The sequence below is a fragment of the Lipophrys pholis genome (assembly GCF_963383615.2).
Source record: "Lipophrys pholis genome assembly, chromosome: 14".
Classification (NCBI taxonomy): domain Eukaryota; kingdom Metazoa; phylum Chordata; class Actinopteri; order Blenniiformes; family Blenniidae; genus Lipophrys; species Lipophrys pholis.
Window position 1 is genome coordinate 12,806,856 of NC_137633.1, and position 27,881 is coordinate 12,834,736.

The following is a 27,881-nucleotide window of genomic DNA, read 5'->3' on the forward strand; positions in this document are numbered from 1 at the left end:
ACTAAAATAAAAAAAAAAGGGATGACTTTTAATCAGACATGAGAAGAAAACAATGTCAGCATTACTGGGAACAGTAAACTGTAGGACTTGCATGCAACGTGGCATCTGCACCGCACTGGCATTCACGTAAAGGTCAATGTGAAGGTGAAGCAGCTGTGCAGGTTCATCCTCTCCTGTGACGATCAATAGAAGCTCCTGCTTGATGATGCTCCACTTTTCGAAACCTAGTTTCTTCCGCGTCCTCATCTTCCTTCTCATACATATTCAGAATTTATCCCTGACACATATTCAGCCTCCAGAGGCACGACGGAATAGATCAAAGACATCACGGGGGCATGTATCCACGCGCATGCATTTCAGCATGTCAGTTGTAAGGACAGGGATGCTTTCAGTTGTTCCAAATGGAAAACCTGAATGGGGTTTCCGTTTCCAACCCTTCACCTCCAAAAATAATGAACCTGAATGTTTAAAGGTTGTTACAAGTGTGTGTACTCATTTAATCCTCATCTGAGGAAGAACATGCACACATTACTCTTTGGATCTCATGTTTTTTGTTGGTTGATGTGTTTGGCACACAAACTCACACTCCTATGCGCTCCAGTTGGCAGCATTTAAACATGGAGCTAATAATAGACTTATTTTTTTCCCCACCTAAAATACAACAGTCTGAATCCCTTATTCATACCCCTAAAGCACATCTACCCCCTTCTTCATGGATGTACAGTGAATTCATGTTTTTGTGGCTTATCCACCATGCACCGCTCAAATTCGTCTCGAAAAGCCAACTCTCTTGCTGCAGCTGCGTCCGGGGCAACAGCAGGGACATTCAGACGTTTCCCAAAATAGAGGATTGGTTATAGGAGCAGGCATTCTCTTTGCACTGGATTATAAATGTCCTCAACCTCCCCAACCCCCACCCATCTCTCCCTGGCTGCGTCTGCCCTCCCTCTCTGCCACAGCCGTTGGTGTTACAATGTTGACTCTGCAGGAGGTGGTGAATATTTGATGGAGAATCAGCAGGATGGGAAGGTATACCCTGTTACTACAGGATATGACCCCTGGAATGGGGTCCCCGGCTCCCCACCCACCCCGGCTGGTCTTCACAAGTTACCCTTTGTCACAAATAAATGTTTGACCACATCACTCAAACAGCCTCAGGACCCTATTTGATGCTGAGCCGTAAAACTGATCAACGCGGACCAGATGAACAGAAAATTATATTTTTTCCTGCCATTTATTTTCTTATATAATATTCTCTGCTTCTGTGTCAGTCTGGTCCTGTAATCTCCTGACCCTGACCCAGTTCATCACATTACCCCCTTTCGTTCACAAATGCTGCGGCCGCAAAACTACAAGCCTTCACGTCAAGTCATCTGCTCTCACAGCTACCAGGGTTATATGCAAGCCTTTCACGTCATCATTCTTATGCTGCAGTTTCTTAAAATTTTAAAGTGGAAGACAATTTGTTCATCCTTTCTCTGCCCTCCATTGAGGATCATTGAAACTTCATTGTGACAAACCTACAGGCGTTTACTACAAAATCACACAATTCTTTCCTCAATAATCATTTGGTTGTCTTCGACAACAGTCTATATGGGGCCCAGATCCACAGCAACACATGTTATTAAGAGTTACTTAAGCCAGCAATTGTTTCTCTTTTTTTTAGTGCAAGTTTAATTCCACCAGACATACCTGTTGTTTGGATCTTATGTCTGATTCTACTATATGTTCAATATGACAAAAAGCAGGTGGATCTGACTTGAAATGACCATAAATAAAGGATGCAAAGTGAATTTACTGTCGAATCTGAAGCTAAACTTGCCTCCATGGATTGATGAAACCAAACCAGAAGAAATATATCATCCACGATGGAAGGTTTTACCCATGTTTTTTCTTTTTTTTTTCAGATCTGTATAGATTATGTAGGGGATATGATTAGATTAGATCAGATTATATTGTATTAAACTTTAATGAACCTATGATGAAACTGGGTCAACAAATATCTAGATTGTTAAAGATAGATTCAATGCAATGCACTGGTGATTATACGTGGAATAAATGTACCGATAACATAAAAAAAATTATAATAATTATCCAAATTTATGATGGTGATTTACTTTTTTTTAAGTGGTGCATTGTTAAAATAGTATGTTTAAGTGACAACCTTATGTTATTGTCAGACTAAACATCTTTTTTGGTGTAATGGAGCAAGATTTTGATTCTTCATTTACGTTCATCTTATTAAAAACAAATTATTTTCACCTACTGTGCTGTTTGATGATAATGAAACTATCATGAAGCTCCTCCTTACTATTGACTTAACTGTGCTGTTGTACTTTAGTCCTGCCTTGGACATGATTCCCCATCCACCTGTACTTTGCCCACTCATACACAAACATGTACACACACAAAAAAAACACACACACACACACACAGAGGTCACGTTTGCGATGAGTTATGGACGATGTTTTGAGTGACCTCGATTTCAGAAGCAAGCGTGAAAGCTGCAGTGAGAGCTCACGCGAGCACAGAACATGCTGCAGGGAAACGTTGCTCCTTGGACACACAAAACTACTTGGAGTCACACCGAGCAGCACACTCTGTCCGATGCACCTCACAAAAAGTGCAGAAGTGACGTGTTTGGTGTGATTTGGCAGCGGATCAGGCTGATGTTGTTGTGTGCTCTCCTGATCCACATTCCTACGCACAGATTCACATTTCCAAACCACCGAGGACCCCCTTGTTACGCACTGGATTGGTATGATACAATGGCATTAGCATTCTGCAACTGGCACATGAAAACACTGATGCACAAACACACGTCTTCCTGCAGTACTTTCTATTCCTTTTTGCTGTCCTCTGTTTTGTCATTCTCACCTTCCATGTGTTTTTGCAGTGTCCTATATTTGTGAGGAGAGAAGGCTGCCTCCCGCCTCAGGGTGGGATGATTACCACATCTTAAATAGTGATGACATATGAAGTGTGTTATTGACCCCTGTGCTGACCGGGTGCTGCGGGGATCTAAATAGAATTAATACTCGTCGCTTGTTGTTAACCTCATTTTCTTAATCCAAGTTATCAAGATTGGTCGTGTAGCACACACATGTTCTGTATTAATTTAGACTCTGGGAACACCAGTGTTGGTTTATTGGAGGGAAGTATTGTAACAAATACTCAGTTTGAAAAAAAAAAAAAAGCTGTTCATTTATTTGAATATTTTCTCCAATGAAACCCTGATCTCTACATGTTAATCTGACATTCGTCAGCAGCAATCAGATTGTCCTCTATTCATGAGGCTGTGTGAATTCAGAATGTGACTCACTTCATTAGATCTAGTACGATCAGGCACAACAGTATCACATTTTCTGTCTTTTCAAATGTCTTAATTGATATTCATGTGTTCATTTTAAACATGTTTGCATTGGTCTTGAACTTGATAGTAAATGTTAATTGGCCAAAATACTGCAAACCCCCCCCCCCCCCGTTTAATTTGAGATAATGTGCTTTGAAGAATTCCGGTCACTTTCTTTCACATGTACCTTGGAGGTCTTCAACCCCTCCACCTGTCTCCTCCATCTGTCAGGAGCCAACTGCTTGGAAACACACTTATAAAACACATTGTTGCCTGAGCAGAGCCACACAAACATGTTGTCTCATCATATTGTGAACGTCACACAGAAGAGACCACCACAAAACGTTTCCACTCACACCACCTTGAAATACATCATAAATGTGCAGATGTGGCCCTTTTTTAATAGTCTTATCACTCATACGACACATTCAGTGCAGCATGTCCTGAACTATAATGTTGTGGATTTGCAAAGAAAAGGTCTTATTTCACTCTGGATTTGACATTTGACTTTAAGGAAGTTTCCCTTGTAACTTTATTGCAAATCAGAGAATATTAAAGGAAGTGGCTCTACCCTTCATGCGTAGCCACATTTCAAGTAATAGACATGTCAAGCTCTGCAGGCTGCAGCTGCTCCCAATACACTTTGGTCTCAAGGATCAGATTACACCAAAGACCTCCTCGATGTTGCCCAAACCTAATCGGTCTTGCGGAGGTCTGACAGATCAGAGCCAAGGTCGGTGAGGAGCGCTGCCGGTGCTTACAGTACTGTGACATACTGTATCTTGCACTGGTGAGCAGAGGTCTGCAGAATGTAGGTCATTGTGCCCAAAGCTCTCTTCTCTCTCTCTATCTCACTCACTCACTCTCTCTCATTCTCCATCTCTCCATCTTTATCTCTCTCGCTGCCCGCGCTCACACTGGCTGCAGCTAATACATGAAGTCAGATGGAGAGGCTTGTCTCCCCTGGCTCTGATCGTGAATCATGCAAAGCAGCTTCAGACATCAGAGAGCTTCACAGAACGACTGCTGTATGTGTGTGTGAAAAGTGTGTTTGCATGAGGAGAAGCAGGGTAAGATCTGTAGCCATTTCCCTAAAAAGGAACGGCAGGAGCAAAAAATGAAGACGAGAACTGGAGTGGGAGAAAATCTTTTCCCACAAATCCTGGACAGTGAAGTCCTCAGTATAAAAAGAAAAACCCCAGGGTACAAATGCATGTTAAAGCCATTTTCCAGTTGCATTCGTCAAACCTACCTGACAGAAATGTTATACTTCTGTTTTAATCAACAATTCATGCTAATAGCAAATGAACAGAGCAAATCAGTGGCTGATTTGAGTGATTTTGCAAATTGCAGTTGTAAAACTAAAATTGAATAAAGATCATTTTATAAACTCTTTACAGAGTACTAATGAAAATAAGGCATGCAGTGTAAAAAACATTTCACACTAAATATGACCATTTAAAAAGTCAATTAGTTGTATTTTGATCCCTGTGTCATGATGTATAGATACTGAATTTTGTCAGTACAGAGTTATGCAGTGATACTTTACCTTGGAATCCCTCAGATTTGTTCTCGATTGGCCAAAACATTACAGTGAAGCCAAACACTATTGGATACGCCTGCTCTCATCTGAGCAGGCTTAGTCTCAGGGCATGTGAACCACTGCCTGCGAGCACTCATACAAGACATTTTATCCAAGGTAACATGCATCTCGGAGTTCATTCAGCACTTCTGCAAGTACATGATTTGACTATGATCGTATCCTTCTGTATGGCATTTTAAAAGATGGACATCGTCAGTGATATCTGTACTAAATGTCAATTATAGTGAAGTCAGAAAGCACACAGAGATCAACAGACACATTATTCATTCCTTTGATGGGATTTATTGAGAGTAATAGAGTCTTATCTTTCAGTTGTGTCTCCGTGTTTGTGAGAAACGTAAAAATCGAGACCAATTAGAGACATGTACAATGTTCTGTCGTTTCTCTCATTCTGCACCTCTCACATGGTTTTTCCTCTGCTAACTAAAGTCATTTCTCTGTTTCGCTCTCAGACGGTGAATTATTTAATGAGAAGTTTCCCATTTTAGACCTCTGCATCTGCATCCCATATGGTACAGTCTGAGCGTGTGCGTGTGTGTGCTTTAATTTTCAGTGAGACACTGTGCACAGAGTGTGAGTTAAAACCCACCAGAGGGCAATGGAGGAAGAAGACAGATACATTTGCAAAATCTCTTTTCTTTTCCCTTCCACTTCAGCTGCACTTCATTTCAGTCACTGACATACTTTATGTCTCTACAGCATTTTCTCTCTCCGAATCTCTCGAGATTCAAGTTTTCCTGAGCATATCTCATCATCTGCTATATAAGGTCCTGGAATTAACAGAACTGCATGATCTGATGGAGAAATCTCCAGCCATTTTTTTGTAACTGATTTAAACTACCAGCTGGGACGTGCTTTCATTAGAGAGATTATATTTTTTTTTAACAAAAAATATGCATTACAATTCAGAACCATGGAAAGAGGCTGCATGTAAAATGCACTGAAAAAATGTGTGTTGAAATGAAGGTGCAATGAAAGCATTAGAAATCTCTGTTGGAGCCATTTTGGCTTTTTCACCCCTTGATATGGACACAAAACAACATGTTTGATAATCTGATTAAATTTAGATAAAACTGTCAATAGTAGCAATACAGAATTTGTGATTTATAGAAGGGAGTATGTCCAAATTATAATTTGCAAACTCCTTTCTTTTACCATTAATATATTCATTTGGAAATGAATGTAGGCCGCGCTATGATGTAGTGGTTAGTTCACTTACTTCATAGTGAGTCAAGTTTGCATGGTCTCCCTGTACTCTGATTTACTCACAAAGTCCAAAAACATGTATTTGGTGTAAATTGCTCATTCCAAACATGTCCATAAGTGTGAATGTGAGTATGTGTGATAGTCTGTCCCTTTGTGTTTGTCCTATGATGGACTGGGTCCCGTCACGGGCATACCCGGCCTATGTCTATAGCCAGCTGGGATCAGCCTACGGCCCTGAATTGGACGAAATGAACTGATGGAATTTAATGCACTTAACACGAAGTCCTGTCGGTGGAATCATCACATACACACTCGCACAATTACAACTGCAGGACATTTTGGGTGACCAGTTAACCTTAAACACATGTTTTTAGACTTTGCAAGTACATCTGAGTGTAGGTTTAAACCCACGCATGCACAGTTAGAACACACAAAGTCTAAACAGAAATACTCCCAAGCCTGGATTTGAACCAGAGATATCCTCACTGTGAGGTGGGAGTGCTAACCATTCCCATTTTAGAGCCAGTCAAATGTTTCTCCAGAAAAGCCTGAAAGAAAACTATGGAAAAACAGCTGAAAGCTAAACAATGATTAAAATGTTATTATATTTTAGACATACTTACTGACTTTCAGGCTTTGTTTTACGTTATATAGTGAAATGTCACATATGAACATATAATAGCGATACATAAATGTCAAAATTGTGAATATCAATAGAAATGGCGCAGAGAAAAAACATTTTCCTGTGAAGTATAAAATAAAAGGAGATTTGATTGTGATTATTGTCACGTGGTTTAAATAAATAAAAGCAAAATGACACAAGTAGAAGCTCTGAGAGTTTAAAGTCACAGAGTTCCATTTGCATCATCCCTGTGTCATTTTTCCTCTTACCACTGATGTGTGGCGTGTGTTTGTGTTTGTTTGTGTGTAAGCACCTTTAATTAAAGAATTTCCCCCAGGGGTTAATGAAGTCATTCTAACTCTGATTCAAAGCCTTATCTTTTGATACACTGTAATTTAGCCCCGATCGCACAGACATGCTTGACTTACTGATTGAAGCCGCTCTCAGTAGAACGTCACTGTCAGGCAGAGGTGAACGATTGACCCGTTTAGACATCGTCTGTGTCAGTGATTTGTGCACATTCTAGACACTTGTTTTGGACTTTGAGCGAAATAGGAAATAGCAATGGGAATCCACCAGAAACAATATGAAGGCCCAGATCCAGCAATAAAAATGGAAGCTAGAAAAAACATGGGGAAATGAAAGTGAATGTGTGGGAGGTTTCAATGTGGGGAGTCTAGTGAGAGGTAGCAGAAAGAGAAAGGTAAATTAATGAAGAGGGCGAAGAAGTGAGAGAGAAGGAGACCGAGAGAGCAGAGAAGTAAAAGACTGGGGGGGAAGGGATGAATGAGGAGTGACATACAAAGAGAACGAGAGATGAGAGAGAAAGAGGAGTGATGTTGGAGGCATGAAGGCACTCAGGATTCAAGAAATACAAAGAGAAAGACAGAGCGGCAGAGAGTGATTTAATAAGATGGGAAAGTCCTAAAAAAAAAAAATGTAGGCAAAAGAATTGCCTTAATGATACTGAGTTCGTTTTGAAGATTCTATGAAGGCCTCTCTGCCCGTACACGACTGTCAGTGCATCTCATTACTCAGACATCGATAAGACAAAACCACGCACGCATGGTAAAGGTGCAACTTTGTCTCCTTAGTGTCGAAACTTGAGAACCAATCTGCAACAGATCAGCCAGCATTCAACTAAAGCATGAATTTCCTGGTCTGTGTTCATTATTGTAGTCCAAAATAATTTTTAAAGAAATTATTTCCTGATTTGTTCCAGTGCTGTCCAATTCTAGACCTCCTGCATGTTTCCAAAATAAATTGGATCTACCACATGTCCATCGCACCCAGGCGTGTTGGAGCAGGGACACATTAGAAACCTGCAGGACAGCTCCAGTCTAGAAACTATTCTGAAATGCCGGCGATCAGCACGTCCTCCCTACTGGCCACTTTGCTCATATGTGTAATTGTTCCTGGTTGTAAAAGGTGGAGACAAAAGGTCAATTGAGTCGGGTCATAGTGAGGATGCTGAGCTATAAGCTGCTGATGAGTAATGCTTGTTCTGACCCTTCAGGAGTTCTGCCCTTTCCGATGGAGGGTGGGGGGGTAATTTTATCACAGCTGAGTGGATGGAGAAAGGTTGGCGACTTTGTGAGTTAGCTCGTCATCAACATTTACCGATACGTCTCTACGCTGACACTCAGGAGGCAGGAGACAGCGCTTGTACTGCAGTGTGTAGCTCACAGGTCGCTTCTGTCAGCCGCAAACACCTTGATACTCGCAGACAGTTGGCAGAGAACGATACCATGTTGGGCTTTTTTTTTTTTTTTTGCCCTGAGTGAGTTGTCTGCACGCTACAGCTCAGCGCCGAGACTGGAGACTGGAGTAACTGGAGTGAAATAGATTGATTTAAGAGCAGGATGTCTGAATGCCTACAGCACACCCTCAACAGACTTCAATCAAATCTGTTAGGCAACACACACACACACACACACACACACACACACACACACACACACACACACACACACACACACACACACACACACACACACACACACACACACACACACACACACACACACACACACACACACACACACACACACACACACACACACACACACACACACACACACACACACACTGCCTGTGAGACTAAGCTGACATATTAACGGTCCAGTGTTGTAAAAGCCGTACTTTCTTGGATGATTTCACTGAATTGAATGAACGACCTTCAAGCTGAGACCTCATTATGTCCGTTTGCACCATTAAGAGGAACGGAACCACACACAGGTATGGTCGTGGCTGCTCGTGCTTGTGTTTGACCTGAATACGCAGCGAGATGCTTCCACCTGTCAGGTCCTTCCGGATCAGAGCTTCAACTCCTCTCTCCTCAACTCTCCTCTTCTTTCTTCTTGTCCTCACTCCCACTTTCCCTCCTACGTCTTCTCTTTCTGCTGCCGGTTTCCCCTCCCATTTCGTCCCCTGTTCTCCAGTTGCCATGGCAATGGATGACATAAATGAAATCTTGGGGTCTGAGGGGAACGAGAGATGTAGAGCTCCACTCTCATCGTGTGGGTTTTCGTTGTGTTGCATCACAATTATAACATGTTAATGTCTTTTTTTAGGTTTTTTTTAAATCATCTGTGTTTGCTTCTCATATTGAGCACCATGCTTTATTATGGAGCACCGACGTCTTCACTGGCTTCTAACTGACACTCGTGTTGTTTGGATCTAGTTTTTCTTTGCACTGGAATACAAAATGGGAGGGAAGAGAAACAATGACAGCTACCATAATCCAAAAAATTACCAGGATTGCATTTAAATGCTTGGAACCTATTTTTTAAACAAATATATCTGTACATACAGTATCTGTATATAGTGTTGAATTTTCAAACTTTAATGTTTTTCCTTGGAATAATGTTTTTGGAGCTTTTTCAATGTCTCATTGATACACATCTGTTCACAAGCATTTAAAGTTACGTACATGGTAAATGGATTTAATTATATAGATGTTTTCCACCGCTTGAACAGTCCCCATAGCGCTTCACGCTGTTAATCACATTCACCAATTCACACATACATTCACACCAATGGAGACGGCTGCCATGCAAGGCGCTCAGTCCATCCATTTGGAGAATTTTGGGGTTGAGCGCCTTGCTCAAGGACACTTTGACATGTGGACAGGAGGATTTGGGGAATCGAACCTACAAGATTACGATTGACGACGGCTCTACCAACTGAAGCCACATTCTTCTCTTGAATGACACTTTTTTTTTGGGGGGGGGGACTATGCCCTCCAAATGTTTCTGAACTTTTTTAACTCAAGACCGAAAACCGTCACATCTGAATCCAGACTGATACTTTCATACATACTGTGAGAAAGTGGCTTACCACATTCAGTAAACAGTTTAACGAGCTGATTGTGTTGCTGTGTTCCAGGTGCTGTACTTGCAGACGGCTGAGGTCACCAGGGAGCAGGTGTACGCCATGCACCAGTCCAGCATCGATGGGGTGGAGGACATGTCGGCGCTGGCTGAGCTGCATGACGCCGCCATTATGCACAACCTGTACCGGCGTTACCAGAAGGATAACATCTACGTAAGTGCATTCGGACAGCAAAAGGTTTCCGCCCTGTATCGGGTTCTGCATGTAGAAGTGTGCATGTATGCATAGAAGCGCTTTGCGTGCACATCATTTTTTGATGAGCTCCGTCTCTTCTTTTCCTGGAACCTTTACATATGTGTGGCGAGACAGAGAGAGAGAGGGAGAGGGGGAGAGAGAGAGAGAGAGAGAGAGAGAGAGAGAGAGAGAGAGAGAGATCATATTGTGACAATATGTCAATAAGTGTGAAACTTAAAATGGGGGGATGAACCACCCCCTTTGGCCTACGTATTCCTTCTTCGTTATTTTGACAGTGGGAGGGATCAAATGTGTCTCCCCTGCATAGTACATACTATGATTCATATAGTTTTTTAAACGTTTGTCTTTTTACCATGATGTCACTCCCTGCCTTCACCCAAAGTTTTCCTAAGTCTTTATTTACCAAAGTGTTTAGGTTGATTAGTGATTTATCAATGCCATTTTTGTCTGACTAACATTTTAGCCTCATTATTTGTCTTTTGAATTAGTTTTATTCCAACAATAACACAAAAACAATATGTAAACAGCCATTGTTTGAAGAACTAAATGAATTCATCCAAGTGGGATTAGGCTCAGGTTTTAAGAGCTTTCTTATCTTTTGATGTTTACCTCCAGTATAATATTGCAGTGGCATTGTTTATATTCTTTAAGGTCAAAATCAGGATTTACTGCTGCAGTTTTCGGTTATTTGCAACATGTATTATCACTGATAGCTGGAGATAATACACAGTCCTGTTTTGTTGAAAAAAAACTATTGATTATCACATGCTATGACTGCAGGCCATACAGATACACAAACGCTATCATTTCTTGAAGTCTTGAAATTAAATAACTTTCAAGTATAAGTGCTACAAGTGCAGCCTTATAATCTAGACATATAAACTGATAAGCACAAGAGAAACTGATTGTGGCTGTAATTTATGTGACTATGTGTAATGAGATCCGATGATCGCTGCTGTCCATCATTGTAAAATAAGCATTAAGCGGAATTAATTATAATCAAGGCAAAGATTTTATTCTTTGTTATGATTTTTTTTATTATAAGTCAGCATTTGCAAAAGCCTTGAAGGCTGATATATTACCAGACGGGGGACAAACAATAGCCTCCCTGGGTGTGACCTAGATAATGAAATATTGTGCATATGAGGATTTTAACTTAAGCTGATCATAACAATTTTTCATGTGTGGCTCAACTCTCTGTGTTCATGCTCTCGTGTGTCTTTCTGCCCAGTGTCATGTGAATATTACACTAACTGCACAGGCGTGGTAATATGACACGATCGAGAAAGTGCTGACTGGACGTTTTGGTTTCTTTTGCAGCAGAATCGAAACCAAAGTGAGCGATACATCACAAGCTGCCTCTTACTCATCTATCATCTCACTGATTCCACTTTAGCTTTCCACTAAAAATCTCTCCAATAAAAATCCCTTGTCACTCCCAATGTCATGTCTACACCCTGCTGTGATCCTTTATCCTCCAATGCAGATTAATATTACCACACAGCTGCTTTTGAATTGGACTCATATGTTTTATTTATGTTGCATATTGTTTCTCTATATCTGTTAAAATATGTACAGGTGCTTCTCAAAAAAAATGTATATCATTGAAATGTTGCTGTTGATGTTATTTAAGGCATTTATTTTAAATTTGAATTGTTGAATAATATCTCATTTTAATAAATATATTAAATATTTTGATCTACTATATTAATGATATTTAAAAATGTTAAAAAAAAACCTAACAAAAAAGGCTTGAAATAAAAGGAGTTTTCACAGTTCATATTTAGGAAGAAATGAACTTTTCTTCGTGTTTGCTTTTATGACATTTTAGTATTTGAAAGAAACAAGAACAAAGTACAAAAGAATATTTCCATTCAAAAAAAATCTTCTGGAGGCCCCAAAATGTCCCTTCTTTGCTCGTTCCAGACCAATATCGGCAGCATCCTGGCAGCTGTCAACCCGTACAAGCAGATCGCGGGTCTATACGACCTGGAGAGGGTGGACTCGTACTCAAAGCACCATCTGGGGGAGCTCCCGCCCCACATCTTCGCTGTGGCCAACGAATGCTACCGCTGCATCTGGAAACGCCACGACAGCCAGTGTGTCCTCATCAGGTGAGTTTCAGCCAGCAGGGACGTGGTCACCAATCCGCCGTCTATTTTATGTAATTTGCTTGTCCAGTCGGAGGATCCTTTATCTATGTATCAGTCTGAGTCTAAGCCATCAGTTCATCCACCCATTTTCTAAATCCTGTGACATGACTGCAGGCTTTTCCCAGCATGCATCAGGTCTGGTTCGGTTTGTCCTACTTACCCAGTGTGACACATGCATTTTTCATTTCCCTGCATGCATTTTGAATGTATAGTTAACGGAGGAGTTTATCACGCAAGAAACCACCAAAAAACATCAAAAAAAGATCTGCCACTCCTGAAATACTCAAAGCATTCACATTGGAAACAACAGCCAAACTATGTTCAAAAAGAACTTGCATTTCATCCCTGGGCTTTATCTGCATATTTAAATGCTTTCATTTGACTGGCTGATGAGATATTTGTGTAAAAGAGTAGCTGCTTGGAAAAATATAGAATTGAAGATCGATGACTAGTTTAACTTTTCAAACTATTAATGTAGAAATGATCTAAAATCATTACAATGACTTTTCCCTGTCTCGACCACATGCTTTGTGCTATGAGGAAATGGAGAAAGGAGAATGTAGTCATGCTCTTTTCTTCCTTTGTTTGCAGCTGAAGTCTTTGCAGACAATGACACCTAATGAAAAATCAAGGTTAATTCCACAAGAAGCAGACGACTGCTGCCACATTTCAGACATATTGATTTCAGCAGATAGTTTGGAGAGAAAAGGGCAAAGTTCAAGTTGGAGCTGAAGAAGAATTAGAGAATGAGATCACGGTTGTGTCTCACTTCATTGTGAATATTAATAAACATATTAAAACGGCGTGTCGTCATTTACCCGCTAACTGTCCTGCTCAGGTTGGACATCACGTCGCGTTTTCAATTACACTCAGCCTTCATCTCTCTGGGTCTCCTTATTGAAAAAGACTGAGGGCTAATGAAATCTCTTTGAGGCTATCAATTAGGTAACCAGACCAGTGTGTAATGGGAATGTCACAAAAGGTCACTGTGTGTGTAATTAAATTGCGTGTGTGTGTGTGTCAGTGGTGAATCAGGAGCAGGAAAGACGGAGAGCACCAAACTACTGTTGCAGTTTCTGTCGGTGATGAGCCAGAAGTCGGCCGGGTCCCCTCCTTCAGAGAAAACCACACGTGTGGAGCAGGCCATCGTCCAGAGCAGGTACAACTTGTACAATCTTTCAAATGTGGCAAACTTCTTTTTCAACTCAGCTTTCTCTCAAAAGTATATCGCTAAGCAAAATGTGGCCATTGTTTGTTTTGTTTTTTTGTATGCTAACGTAGAGGTTGTAAATATGTGTGAAAATATGCACGAGTACAGACGACAATACATTTTCCTCTTATATATATACTAGATAAGGCCAAAATACATAGAAATCCACAACGATGGTGCAAGTGGAGACCTGCGGAAAACAGCAAAATCAGAGACAGGACACAATAAAATGACAATAGTAATAAAACAAACAGGCATTGAGTGTAGTGGGCGTTGTGTTGTGGTGACTCTCACACTCCTTCACTTTTGACTGGGCTTTCTGGTTATAGTTCTAAAAACTGAAATAGACTAAATTAATCAAATCCTGAAATGTTGAAAGTGTGCAGGGCTGCACTGAGCTGTCAGGTTTGATCTGACAGTGTCATCTCAGTGGTTTTAATCACTGTATCATAAGAGGAGGTAAAACTGTGACCTGAAAGCAATTTGAACAGGAAAGGTTTGTCTGGACTTATTGTGTTCTCGATATCGCATTAATGATATTTCTGTTTTTCTTTGGAAATTTTCTTTTTTTTTGATTAAAACAAACAGAAATAAAATCTCCATAAAATATTTATGGGTCACTTGTGTACAGGTAAACACACACAAGCACGATACATAAACTTAAAGTTGTTTTTTTTTCTTCCTCGCAGTCCCATCATGGAAGCATTTGGAAACGCAAAGACGGTTTACAACAACAACTCCAGTCGCTTTGGGAAGTTCATCCAGCTTCACTTCTCTGAGGGTGGAAACATCCAAGGAGGCTGTGTTATCGATTGTATCCTTACTTTCATACATTCGACATGAGATGTGTGCACAGACCTTTATGTGCAGAGCAGTATAAAGATGTGTTTACTGTTTCCTTGACTCCACCTGTCAGATTTACTGGAAAAGGTAAGCATGTCTGAGACTTTGTTTGAATTTGTCAGGACTGTTGTGACAGCTTTGCATTGGAAGTCATGAGGAGATGTTAATACTGGCTTCGCTGCATTGATTTTCCTGCAGAATCGAGTAGTTCGACAAAACCCTGGAGAACGAAACTACCACATCTTCTACTCGCTGCTGGCGGGAGCGAGTATAGAGCAAAAAAGTATATAGAAAAACTCTTTCCGTTTCAGCAAATTTTCTAATAATTTTTTGTATGTAAACGTCCAATATATGTTTACAGTTTTAGTAGTAACTTATATTAACTGCTGATGTGAAAACATTTGTTAATTTATATTAAGCCTGTTTCATATTTCTTAATAAGTTACAACTACATAGAATACACACTGATATTTCATATATCCTCTTTCAGGCCAGTACTTTCTGGAGGATCCTCCTGAGTCTTTCCACTACCTCAGCCAATCAGGATGTATGAAGGACAAGAGCCTGAATGACAAAGAACTATTTAACAGTGTTATGGTAAGTGCGCTGTTTCTTTCCTTTTTTTTTTTTTTTCTTTTTTTGCATCTTGACGTTATCATAAATAAAAACAATGCAGTCATCAATTTCTAATATTTGTTGTCTTAATCATTTTCTGGTTATAGTTTCTTGCAGTACCACTTAGGATTCGAAATAATAACTTTGCAGTGTGATGTTTTTCTAATAATCAAAACTTTTGAGGAAAACCTAACAATGTCACATGAGCTAACATAGACAGCAGTGAAACAGAACGGCCTTTACCAGGAAGAAACACGTGCACATCCAGACACAAATATGGCACCATTGTGTTTGCAATAGTTGGGAATAGGGGATAGTAAGAGAGATACAGGTTGGACAGCAACACAGACTGCATTCAATGAGTTGATAGCAGATGTCATGAACGTCTCGGTCCACAGCCATTGGAGCCTGCAGGAAGATACAGAGAACAGACTGCAGCAAAGAGACACATAATGTTCATGACACGCATGTAGGACAGAAGAGAAAGAAGATCTCCCGGCCGTCTAAACTTAACTCAGCCCAACGAGGAACATGGTCCAGGTTGACTTGAGCCAACTCAAACTACAAAAGTCGCATACAGGAAGAGCCAACCAAGACACAGCCGAACAACACTCGGGTGTAACACTTGAAAGGCAGTGAAAAACTGAGTTTCAAAGCACTGAGACAAAGACATGACAAAGACAACACATCTACAAGAACTCTAGATACAGAGAACACTGAGAACAGGGTATTAGGACAGCCAGAAAACACAGAAAAGCGTAAAACCAGAGATGAGCCTATTACAATGCAAGGATTTATGTATCGTAACGCACTCGGTTGTATTGCAGGTATTATTAAAACAATAAATGTTTGCTTTGACCGTACAAGATGCTTTGGTCACTTGGGTGTCGACGCTTTGCCTGCAAACAGCTGGGAATAGAAGGACCTAATCACGTTTCCTGTGCCTCTCTTTGTGCAGGAAGCGCTGAAGGTTTTGCAGTTTACAGAGGAGGAGATAAGAGACATGTTTAAGCTGCTGTCGGGAGTCTTACAGCTGGGCAACATCGAGTTCATGACTGCAGGAGGGGCTCAGATCACCACCAAGCAAGGTCATTGTGCTGGTGTGAATGAACAGCTGAGATGGATGCACTGCAGAGGTGTAACCTGTTTTTCTCTGTGTTTCCAGTGGTCAGTAACGCCAGTGAGCTATTGGGCCTGGATGTCTTCCAGCTCTCTGAAGTCCTGACTCAGCGCTCCATAATCCTCAGAGGGGAGGAAATCTGTTCCCCACTCACTATCGAGCAGGTCAGCATACATGCATGTATATTTATATATCTTTTTATGGATATATGTGCTTGTATTCGCAATCTGACACAGCTATCCTAACTTTTCCTTCTCCGTTGCAGGCGGTTGATTCCCGGGACTCTGTTGCGATGGCGTTGTATTCCCAATGCTTCTCCTGGATCATCCTCAAGATAAATCAGAAAATCAAAGGAAAGGAAAACTTCAAATCTATCGGCATCCTCGATATCTTTGGCTTTGAGAACTTTGAGGTTCGATCTGTTTGGCAGATTTATTAACTATACACAGAAATCATGATTTCTCTTCTGATTCCCGCTAATCCTGTAATACTTATGTTGTAGACGAGAGTACTTCATTTGAGTTACAGAGCCAGTAAGCAGATTTATAATACTGTCGGGCTGAGCTCATGTATGTAAGATGTGAGTCAGGGTGTAGGAACATCAGCCCAACGACAAAAAAAAGAAGCATAACCCTGATATGATGGACTCGATTTTAAAGATAATAAGTCATGAACGGAGCAGGAAAGAATACAAGTCATTGACAACATGACAAGACATGGAAAATCAAAGCACAAGGAACCAGGAGGGAATCAGACATGAAGGAACAACAACTCTGACTGTATTAAAGCATGCCTCTTTCTGATTGAAGGTGAATCGCTTTGAGCAGTTTAACATTAACTACGCCAACGAGAAGCTTCAGGAGTACTTCAACAAGCATATCTTCTCCCTGGAGCAGCTGGAGTACAACAGGTCAAGATTTCACTCTATAACAATCTGCAGGTTTTCTTTAGATATTTGCAGATGTGGCATTAACGCAAAGATGCTTTGGGTTGATGCAGTATTTTTCTTGCATAATTATTTTTGGGTATTTTTCACAGGGAAGGTGTTCAGTGGGATGCGATTGACTGGATGGATAATGCAGAGTGTCTTGACCTCATAGAGAAAGTAAGATCTATTTGTGTCATTAGTTGTGATGGAAACAGTTTCTACTGTTGTAATGTACATACTAGTTTGTAAGTAGAAGAGAAAAAACAGAAATACATTTTTTTTTTTGGGGGGGGGGGGTATCTGGGTGCCTGACTGATTTGAAGATAAGACCAGAATTGACGAAGCCATTAACCACAGCAGCAACCTTTCCTAGTCAGATATGAGTTAATTTGAATGGAAATAAACACTACAGATCTTCTCTGTCTGTTAAAAGCCAATTTGGAAGTCTGCCTGAGATGAGGTCTGGGAACTGATCTAATGATAGACTGATCATAATGGTACTGGTTTTATAATACGGATACAATCGCATCTTTTTTTCCCCCCCCTGATTCTTAGAAACTGGGCTTGCTGGCGCTTGTGAATGAAGAGAGTCGCTTCCCCAAAGGCACAGACTTCACTCTGCTGGAGAAGTTGCACAGCAGACACTCTGTGAGCTCTTTACATGTATTTGTTCATGCATATTCCACTAAACGATATTACACGTCATGCTAAATATTCTTATCTTTGGGCAGACAAACCCTTACTATGTCAAGCCAAGGCTGGCCGATCATCAGTTTGGAATCAAACATTATGCCGGAGAGGTGAGCTATAAAACTGAGCTGCTTGTGAACGGACTTCCTTAATTTGATGTGTGAAATCTAAAAAAATGTCTGTCGGTCACAGGTTCTGTATGATGTTCGAGGGATATTGGAGAAGAACAGAGACACCTTCAGAGATGACATCTTGAACATGCTCAAGGACAGCAGGTACTTCTGTTAATTCATAATGAATGATTGATGGGGAGCAACTCTTAGCCTGCAAAAATGTGCTAAAGTCAAGCTGCTTTATACTTTGTGGTGTACAGAAACTATTCTTACTTCCATATCATGTCTTTACTTCAGAGCATTGTGCAGAAGAAATACAGATTCAAATGGGATATTTTTTATTCTCTCTTGGCAGATTTCACCTTATTTTTCCGTTTAATGAATAATCAATAATAATTAGAACTGCAGTCAATAAAGTAGAGGTTGTAGAGGTTGTTTATCAGTCATTGGAAGAAAATCTTTGATCTGAGTTAGTGGGTTAGTTAGTTAATGGCGTTATTTCAGACAGAAAAAAACGGATCTAGGAATTATTACATATATGAGCATAAAATATAAATCTCTGAAACTTATGTGAAAACATGTCTATGTGTTGTTGAGTCGCTCATAAAACTATAAAAACTATCTTAAATCTCAAGAAGCTGCAGGAACAAAAGTGAGTCACAGAAACAGAAATCTTCAGTCGGACACTTGTGTTTTTTCAATGTGTTGGTTGTCTCCAGTTCTTCTTTCTTTGAGATAATGACTGATGCGTTTCATCCTTCGTGCCTCTGCTGCCACACAGGCTGGACTTCATCTACGACTTGTTTGAGAAGGTTGGCAGCAGAAACAACGAGGAGAAAATGGGAACAGCCCGACGCAAGCCGACTGTGAGCTCCCAATTCAGGGTGAGTGACACTTTTATTTTACACTCAGTAAGCGTGTGATGAAAGAAAATATTAAACTTACATACGGACGACAAGCAAGCATCCTTTAACAAGGCTTTAAGGATTGGAGCTGATGGAAGAGTTATGCATGAAAGAAAGTTCCATCAACAAGTGTATTGGTATTCAGCCATTTCAATGAGTTAAAACAAGGTTTTCAGATGTTGAAATGAATGTTTTTCTCCTCAGGATTCTCTTCATGCTCTCATGGCGACTCTCAGCGTATCTAATCCTTTCTTCATTCGCTGCATTAAGCCCAACATGGAGAAGGTCAGTGAGCGTCTCCTTTATTTGCATTGGATGTGAAATTCATATTATTCTCTATATCTCAGAGCATAAATGCACATGATCTTGAAAACTATAAATTTAATGTGTCATACTTTTCTTGTAGAATCCAAATGTGTTTGACCCGGAGGTCGTCCTGAACCAGCTGAGGTATTCTGGGATGTTGGAAACGGTGAAGATCCGGCGTGCTGGGTTTCCTGTTCGCAGAACTTTCAAAGATTTCTTCTCTCGGTAATATCCTTTAAATCTTCATCCAACTCAGTCATTTTGGTTTGATATGTCAGAATAGTAGTATTACCCTTTATTATGTCTCTGTGATAGGTACAAGATCATTCATAAAGAAAAAGTACCGACAGCAGGGGACGACAAGAAGAAGACCACAGATCTTCTTACCAAATATGACAAGACCAAGAAAGAGTGGCAGCTTGGGAAAACCAAGGTGAGATTTAGCCGTCTCGTGGAACAGCCATGGGAGATTCTCAGCTGTCTTCAGTGGGATTTCAAATATTTTAAGTAATAAGTTCAACCTGTGCCCTTTACATTGTAGGTGTTCATGAAGGAGTCTTTGGAGCATCGTTTAGAGAAAGACCGGGATGATGTTCGCCGTCAAGCCGCTATGACAATTCGTGCACACTTGCTTACTTTCTGTGCAAAGTAAGATCAAGTAAAAATCAATAGTTTAAATATTTAGGGCAAGATGGTGGTGTACCGGTCAGTACTCTTGATTCATAGTGAGAATACTATTTAAGGCTGGGTTGGTGCTTGGGGGTTTTGAGGTGTTCCTTAAGTACAAAACGTGATGGCGGTTATCTTTAACTCTGCATGTTTATCTACAGGAAGTACTTTAAACGCGCACGAGCCAGCATCATCACCCTGCAGAAGCACTTGCGGAGGCACATCCAGCGCAAACGGTTCACGAAGCAGCGCAAGGCCACGCTGGTGCTGCAGAAACACAGGCGAGGTCAGGTGGCGCGCTCTCACGTCCGAAAACTCAGAGAGGAGAAGAAGAAGAAGAAAGAGGAGGAGCAAAAGAAGAAAGAGGAAGAAGAGAAGAAAACAACCGGCGAAGAGAAGAAGGGAGACGACGAAGGAGACGAGGATAAAGAGAAATCGTCAGAGGCAAGTGTATGTGAAAAGTTTTTGGTTCAAATACGGGAAAACATTTTCTTTTAAGGCAACCGAACTTCCTTGTTTTAAACTCCCAACAATTGAATTAGTGTGCAAATATTTAAAAGCAAATGCTTGTCAATTAAATATTAATGGGATTCACATATTAGATGCTTAATGCAGCCTTGCCCTGCTCTCTTTGTGACTCAAGGATGCGACTCGCCAGATGGAGGAGATCCTGCAGCTGGAGCGAGAGATCGAGCGCCTGCAGAAGAAGAGGGAGGACGAAGTGTCTCAGCTCTGCGAGTCCTCCAAGCAGGAGCTGCAACTGCGCCGGGATGCTGAGCTCAAGCGGATGAACAAGGAGGCGTCGCGCAAGGCCACGAAGGTCATCGATCTGCTGAACTTTGGAGGCGTGGATCCATCCCTGGCAGCAGCTGGAGCTAAACCCGCAGCCGCGGCGAAATCTCCGAAAGGGGCAAGCAAAGCTAGAGGTGCATCCAAAGAGGAGGAGGTAGACGAAGGTTTCCACGCCGAGGAGGAGTGTATTCCCCTGCCGGACTTCCCTCCGCCCGCTGAGACGGACGCTCCGATAGATCAGGAAATATTCGGCCAGCTCCCTCCTCCTCCGCCTGCGTTTGCAGAGGGAACAGTTCCTCCTGCACCACCTCCTGCACCTCCCATCCCCACAGACGGCGTGCCTGGAATCCCCCCTCCGCCTCCTCTCCCTCCACCTGGAGACGGCACATCCGTTCCCCCGCCTCCACCACCTCCACCTGTTCCAGGGGACGGCGAGAAGAAAGAGCAAGCAAAGACGGAGCCGGAGAGAAAAGTCAGCATGGTGGAGAGTTTGGGGGACGGAGAGGAGCCGATCTACAGCATGCCGGCCGACACCGAGTCAGACTACGACCAGGAGGAGGAGGAGGGGTCCGTCACGGCGGGAGACGACAGCTCTGTGTCCGGAAGCAACCGCGGCAGCGCCGCGGTGGCCGACGAGGAACACCCGAGGAAGTCTACCTGCACCAACGCCAGCATCGAGTCCTACAGAGGCAGCTCTGACTCTGTGAGGACACACACTTACACGCATCCTCACACGCGTGCACGCAGATATGTATGAGCAGCCATGGAGTGAACCTTTCAACATTTTGGTTATCATTCTGCGAAATCGTTGATTTAAACATTTTGCATTTTCTTGCAAACCACAGTAATAAACTAAAGCCGCTGTGTGCTGTTGCAGTATGCAGATAGTGACGATGAACACGACGGGATGATGGACACCGACGAAGAGGTGACCAACGGCAGAGTGACTCTGCTCAATGGAAACGGGCCGCCGTATTTCCACGGCTACCTCTACATGAAGGGTGTGTAGGTTTTCCTCTGTGCTCCTGAACTCATAAAACACTTTCCACAAAATATTATAAACTGACCGGTGCCCGATCAGATTTTACAATATCTCTGTAAATCTATCATTCAATGTGATTAAGTAAGTAACTAAGAGAGTAATCTGACTTCCTCAGCTGGTCTGATGATTCCCTGGAGAAGACGCTGGTGTGTGTTGAAAGATGAGACCTTCATGTGGTTCCGGTCCAAACAGGAGTCTCTTAAGTCTGGCTGGCTCTACAAGAAAGGAGGAGGACTCTCCACTCTCTCACGGAGGTTGTTGTAGTTTTTACTGAGTGAAGCGTGCATGCTAATGAAATGAAATCACTGCATCCCAGTTTGCATGACTTCATCTAACTAGAAATGCTCAAATCTAACGGTTCCTTTAACTGTAAAAAATAACAGGTTACTCTCATTGTGAAGATTAACCATTTCATTGTCACATACCAGTTGAATGTGGATGAACACATAAGTTGACTTTGTGGTGTGTTGTGTGTATATTTCTCCTAATTCTTTTTAAACCTTGTACTCTGCAGAGCTGCAAACTACAGTGTGGTTTCCAGGATGAAGTATCTTTGACGCATAAATGCTCGACTGAGTTGCTAATCTATGAAACAATACAAGCCATGCATGAGTTCTCTTTAGGAAAGAGGAGACATTTCTTTTATTCATGTATTAATGCTGTAGGCACACTGTAAGATTAAATTGTGAAAGAGGTCGAGTCATGCAGGAATCTTCTGTGGTTTTGTGACTGTGGTTTTCATTGTTTTGGTACGTTTTCTTTTTTGTTCTCAGAAACTGGAAGATGCGCTGGTTTGTACTGAGAGACAGTAAACTGATGTACTATGACAACGACAGTGAGGAAAAACTGAAGGGAACCATCGACATCCGAGCAGCCAAGTAAGACGTCCAACGAACAGCTGCAGCCATCGATAACGTGAATCGCCATCACTGTTTGACTGACTTCTGCCCTGTGTCCTGTTTGTGGTCTTGCAGAGAGATTGTGGATAATCACGAGAAGGAGAACGCTCTGAACATTGTGACGGACGAGAGGACTTACCAGGTGTTTGCAGAGTCGCCAGAGGATGCGAGGTACGAGACGATGAAGAAAGTGGAAAACAAGCTTCTAATTCTGTCTGTATTCTAACATGGATCTAACTGTGTTTATCTCTCCGTGTGTGCAGTGGCTGGTTTAATGTGCTCAGTAAGGTCCGAGTGTGCACTCCTGAGCAGCTGCTGGAGATGTCCCATGAACAGGCCAACCCCAAAAATGCTGTGGTCAGTCTCAAATTAGCATCTCACCCTGAGCCGACTTTGCTCTCAGTTTATTGTTTAATATGTCTGTTTGCATGTCTCTTATGGCAATATGAAGGATTTTTCTTGACGGCAAAATAGATATAGTTTGATGACATTATCAGTTATTTGTCGTCGGTGCAAAACTGCATCGGTTGATATTTTAGATGTAAACATTTTTTCTATAATTCCTTTTCAGGGAACTCTTGATGTGGGCCTGATTGACTCAGTTTGTGCGTCAGACAATCCTGATCGGTAAGTATTGCGTGTAACACAATGTTAATACAATGAAAAGGTTTCATTCGCACAGTTTTTATAGTTTAGATGTGTTACACATGATTTTCTTCTTTATAATTGCATCATCAGAATCAGAATAAATGTTTGTGAGTCAGATGTTTTTCCGTTTTCTGATGAGCGAATGTTTTTCTTGAAATGTTAAAAAGTTCTCATTTAAATATGACATATGTTTACCATGCATAGGGTCACCCTGTTTTTAATTGACTTTTTTTTTTCCTTTTGTGTATTTAAAACAACGTTAAAAATTATTTAATGAAGATAAAGATTCGAATTTACTATCATTTAATACTTTAAATACTGCATTTTGTTTGTGATCAGAAAGTTAGAATAAATGCTGTGCAGGTTCCAGGGAGTGAGCGAGGAATTTATCAACAGCATCTTAATAATTAAAGTGTCAATAACGGACAGCGATGCGACAGAGCCGCTGATATACTTTATGAATTAGTTATGAGAGAATTAGTTCATCTTTACTCTCTCAAGCTGATTTTACATGTTTGACTCTTTTAAATAGATGTGAGCTCATCACAAAAAACAGCTTCCTCTCCCCTATTGGAAAAACTGAAACCTTTGAAGCATCAAAGTCAGGGTTTTCCTCTACTTTAAAGTCTGTCACTTCACTGTTTCAGGCCCAACTCTTTTGTTATCATCACGGCCAATCGTGTGATCCACTGCAACAGTGACACTCCAGAGGAGATGCACCACTGGATCAGTCTGCTGCAGAAACCCAAAGGAGATGCCAGGATTGACGGGCAGGAGTTCCTTGTTAGAGGTATGACGCTGTTTTTAATAACAGCATAACAGTCGATAATTCATTAATCTGTTTCTTTCAAGAAGCACAAACATCCTGGTTACAGACCAAATGACTTATCTAATCATGAAAGCAACACTAATAATTCAATCACTTTGTGTGTACATTTTTATTTCACGCTAAATCAAACAATCTGCCACTTTCTCCCAATCCCTCCTCCTCCTGTCTTTCAGGCTGGCTTCAAAAGGAGATGAAGACGAACGCCAAGAGCACTTCCCTGAAGCTGAAGAAGCGCTGGTTTGTCTTGACCCACAACTCCCTGGATTACTACAAGAGCTCCGAGAAAAACTCCTCCAAGATGGGAACTCTGGTCCTCAACTCCCTCTGCTCTGTCATTCAGCCGGATGAACGGGTGCACAGGGAGACAGGTGAGAGGAGAGAAATGAAAGGAAGAGAGGTCGTGGGTAGTCGTAATCAGGGATTATACCTGAGAGGTTAGGGACACATGCAGGAATCCTGTTTTATAATTAAATCCATCAAAAATGTATTTATTCATTAGTGGTATTAAAATAAAATATATTAGAAATGACAACCTACTTATCTGCCAAGTGGGACGATTATTTATGTTGTTTTTGACGAAACAATACAGATTGGATCCTGTTTTTGCAGGCTACTGGAACATCATCGTGTACGGGAGGAAGCACTCCTACCGCCTTTACACTAAGATGCTGAATGAGGCCATGAGGTGGACGGCTGCTATCCAGGGGGTGATAGACAGCAAGACCCCGATAGAAACGCCAACTCTGCAGCTCATCCGAGACATTAAGGTACAACTTAAGATACTGCTCAGATACATGAACCGTAACGTGCTTTTCGGATGATTTCTTCACCCTCATCGTGTCCTTTCAGGAGAACAGCGTGAACCCAGAAATCGTGGAACAGATGTACAGGAGGAACCCCATCCTCAGATACACTCAGCATCCTCTGCACTCCCCTCTACTGCCGCTCCCGTATGGAGAGGTCACCAGCTGTGAGGAAAACTCCTTTCACTCCTCTGAATCATGCATAGCAAGGCTTCTCTCCGTGTTGTTGCTCTGCTCAAACCAAACTTTTAATGCACACAAAGCCACATGTTTGAACAAGTGCATCTTCCTCTGTAGTGGTTCCTTGCAGTTTTCCCCACGATGTCCCATCTAGATTGACTCGATTCAGACTTCAGAACCCATCGACAATCCCTCATTTTCTATAAAAGGGAAGCCAAATAATGGCAGAGTATATAAAATCAGGTCTTTTAAGAAAAGCGCAAGCTGTTGGTTGTTTTCAAGGTCTCTTCTAGTTTGTAGAAAGTGTCCACTTATAGTATTTGTAACGTATACATATGATATGTATACTGATTTTGTTCAAATTAGATTAGTAACATATCTAATTGTAACCATATCAGTGCATCTGTTATTTCCGATATCAGATAGAAATCAGTTGTACAGGATGGATAAATTTGTGTTGATGAATAAATTTGTGTTGTCATACTTCGGTTCCACAGTCAGCTTCTTTACAGTTCATCAGACAGTTTGAATGCCTCACTGAGTATTTCTGTGTCTTATTGACTTTTCCTCCCTTTGGTTTTTCCTTGCAAGCAGTACAAAGGCAGCAGGGTTATGCCAGCCTGCAGGATGAAGCAGTGAGAGTCTTCAACTCACTGCAGGAGATGGAGACGCTGGCAGACACCGTGCCCATCATTCAGGGTATCCTGCAGACCTGCCAGGACCTGCGCCCTCTCAGGGATGAGGTACTCTCATTTTATTTAAACCTGTGAGAGAAAAAATAGTGAATCCAATAGTTTTACATGCTGTAAGCCAGAATTTAATCTGAATATCAAGGTGTTTCCAGCACTTTGGTAATAAAGTAATTTGAATGCTTTTTCATAATGCATTTGCAGATTTGTTGTAACACTCCTGAAACCTCTTGTTTTCTCTCTGCAGGTATATTGTCAGGTGATCAAGCAGACCAACCACGTGCCTCAGCCAAACAGCCCAGCCAATCGAGCGCACTGGCACCTGCTCACCTGCATGAGCTGCACCTTCCTCCCGAGCCGAGCCATCCTCAGATACCTCCGCTTCCACCTCAAGAGGTGCCCGACCGCAGCGTTTGTTAGGCGGCTGATTTAGAACGTAACTTCACACTCAAGGTGTTGCTTGTGTTCGTGCTTGCAGGGTGCGTGAGCGTTACCCCGGCACAGAAATTGAGCGTTACGCCAGTTTCATCGGGGAATCCCTGAAGAAGACCAAGACTCGTGAGTTTGTTCCCTCTCAGGAGGAGATCGCCGCCCTGCTGGTGAGACAGGAGATGAGCACTACCGTGTACTGCCATGGAGGAGGCTCATGCAAGATCTCCATCAACTCACACACCACAGCTGGAGAGGTATACACACACACACACACACACACACACACGCAATTTAATTACACATAGTGACCTTTTGTGACATTCACACATTTCGATATTGTTAAGAAGATTAAAATTACAGTACTCGGTTATACTTTTCAATTTCTACAAAAATAATAGTAAGACAGTACAAGAAAAGTAAATGATGTTGATATTTACTTTTTCTGGGAAATAAATTCAGATATTTAAAAAGAGTTTTTATTATTTTGTTTTGCTTTTGTAACATTTCAAAGTCAGTATAGATAAACACGAATATATGCCATTAGTATATAACCTTGTTCATGGGAAATTCACCAAGCAGACACATTTCACTACTTTCCCAGTGAATTAGATATATTTTTCATTAGATTTTTGTAAAGCCAATTAAAATCCTGTCCCTATCCCGCTCATCCTATACAAGACTGTGTGCTATTGCTAGGTACTGTAGAAAATAAATTGTCATCAGCAAATAGAACATATTTGAACTTAATTGATGCTGTAAACATATATTTTTAAATAAAGTATAAATAATGCTGTTCCCAAATCTGAACCTTGTGGAACACCACAGGTCACTTGTCTACCGTGAGATTCAGTGTCATTGATTACAACACACAACATGACATGGACCTGTCATACAATAATGTTCCAGTTTGTGCAATGCCAAAAGAATCAGTGTTTTAATGTTGTTGCAGGTCGTGGAGAAGCTGATCCGAGGTTTAGCAATGGAGGAAAGCAAGAACCTGTTTTCTCTGTTTGAACACAACTCCTCCACAGACCGAGCTCTGGAGAGCAGGGTGATTGTGGCAGACGTCCTGGCCAAGTTTGAGAGGTTTGTTTGATACAACTACAAATTCTGATTTCGATTGGTGTCAGTGTAGAAACTCACCCTTTTCTTGTTTCATCTGATGTTCAGATTGGCCGGCAGCGAGGAAGAGGAGGAGGAAGGAGAGTGGAAACTGTACTTCAAGCTGTACTGCTTCTTGGACGTGGAGAGCATGCCCAAAGAAGGGGTGGAGTTTGCTTTCATGTTTGAACAGGCAAGGCTCACTCCACATTTCCTTCTTATAAAACATCACAATATTTCTCATTTCTTGCTTTTTCTTCTTCCAGAAAATAAAAAGCAACTCAAAGTGCTTCACAAGTAATAGACAAAAGATTTAATAAGAAATTGATGATTCTTTATAAGTGCCATTGGGGTTCTTCATTTAAATTCTGATGTTTTTACAAGCAAAATAATGTTTTGCACTTGACAGTTTGTTGTAGAGCAAGCCATTTTAATTTATTTCTGAAGACATAATCAGTGTATATGATCATTTGCAATATTATTATATTTATCAGTCCTTCTCATATACCCACATTAATTTATGTCACGGTCAAAATGAGCTGT

General features: G+C 41.4%; 1 protein-coding gene and 1 long non-coding RNA gene across 2 annotated transcripts in view; one reads left to right on the top strand and one right to left on the bottom strand.

The window, feature by feature from the left end:
* The window catches only part of myo10l1 (myosin X, like 1), a gene marked incomplete at its 3' end in the record, with an annotated part of 47,034 nt that overhangs the window by 15,967 nt on the left and 3,186 nt on the right, over positions 1-27,881 (top strand). The window contains exons 3-39 of the mRNA XM_080480142.1: positions 10,171-10,329; positions 12,298-12,485; positions 13,549-13,683; positions 14,424-14,548; positions 14,651-14,664; positions 14,776-14,860; positions 15,068-15,174; positions 16,151-16,280; positions 16,358-16,476; positions 16,578-16,724; positions 17,122-17,222; positions 17,351-17,417; positions 17,796-17,888; positions 17,972-18,040; positions 18,123-18,205; positions 18,825-18,927; positions 19,153-19,233; positions 19,355-19,479; positions 19,570-19,687; positions 19,796-19,902; positions 20,085-20,373; positions 20,567-21,418; positions 21,593-21,716; positions 21,873-22,017; positions 22,531-22,635; positions 22,732-22,827; positions 22,920-23,013; positions 23,228-23,283; positions 23,952-24,094; positions 24,307-24,501; positions 24,743-24,900; positions 24,983-25,103; positions 25,711-25,859; positions 26,053-26,201; positions 26,284-26,491; positions 27,187-27,323; positions 27,408-27,531. Coding sequence (XP_080336268.1) covers positions 10,171-10,329; positions 12,298-12,485; positions 13,549-13,683; positions 14,424-14,548; positions 14,651-14,664; positions 14,776-14,860; positions 15,068-15,174; positions 16,151-16,280; positions 16,358-16,476; positions 16,578-16,724; positions 17,122-17,222; positions 17,351-17,417; positions 17,796-17,888; positions 17,972-18,040; positions 18,123-18,205; positions 18,825-18,927; positions 19,153-19,233; positions 19,355-19,479; positions 19,570-19,687; positions 19,796-19,902; positions 20,085-20,373; positions 20,567-21,418; positions 21,593-21,716; positions 21,873-22,017; positions 22,531-22,635; positions 22,732-22,827; positions 22,920-23,013; positions 23,228-23,283; positions 23,952-24,094; positions 24,307-24,501; positions 24,743-24,900; positions 24,983-25,103; positions 25,711-25,859; positions 26,053-26,201; positions 26,284-26,491; positions 27,187-27,323; positions 27,408-27,531 — 5,301 coding nt within the window. The remainder of the gene's footprint in view (positions 1-10,170; positions 10,330-12,297; positions 12,486-13,548; positions 13,684-14,423; positions 14,549-14,650; positions 14,665-14,775; positions 14,861-15,067; positions 15,175-16,150; positions 16,281-16,357; positions 16,477-16,577; positions 16,725-17,121; positions 17,223-17,350; positions 17,418-17,795; positions 17,889-17,971; positions 18,041-18,122; positions 18,206-18,824; positions 18,928-19,152; positions 19,234-19,354; positions 19,480-19,569; positions 19,688-19,795; positions 19,903-20,084; positions 20,374-20,566; positions 21,419-21,592; positions 21,717-21,872; positions 22,018-22,530; positions 22,636-22,731; positions 22,828-22,919; positions 23,014-23,227; positions 23,284-23,951; positions 24,095-24,306; positions 24,502-24,742; positions 24,901-24,982; positions 25,104-25,710; positions 25,860-26,052; positions 26,202-26,283; positions 26,492-27,186; positions 27,324-27,407; positions 27,532-27,881) is intronic.
* Positions 24,231-27,482, bottom strand: LOC308119876. Its single transcript, XR_013935995.1, has 3 exons — positions 27,381-27,482; positions 26,136-26,398; positions 24,231-25,880 (listed from the first exon to the last, which is right to left on the bottom strand). It is a non-coding gene; the product is annotated as an uncharacterized lncRNA (long non-coding RNA).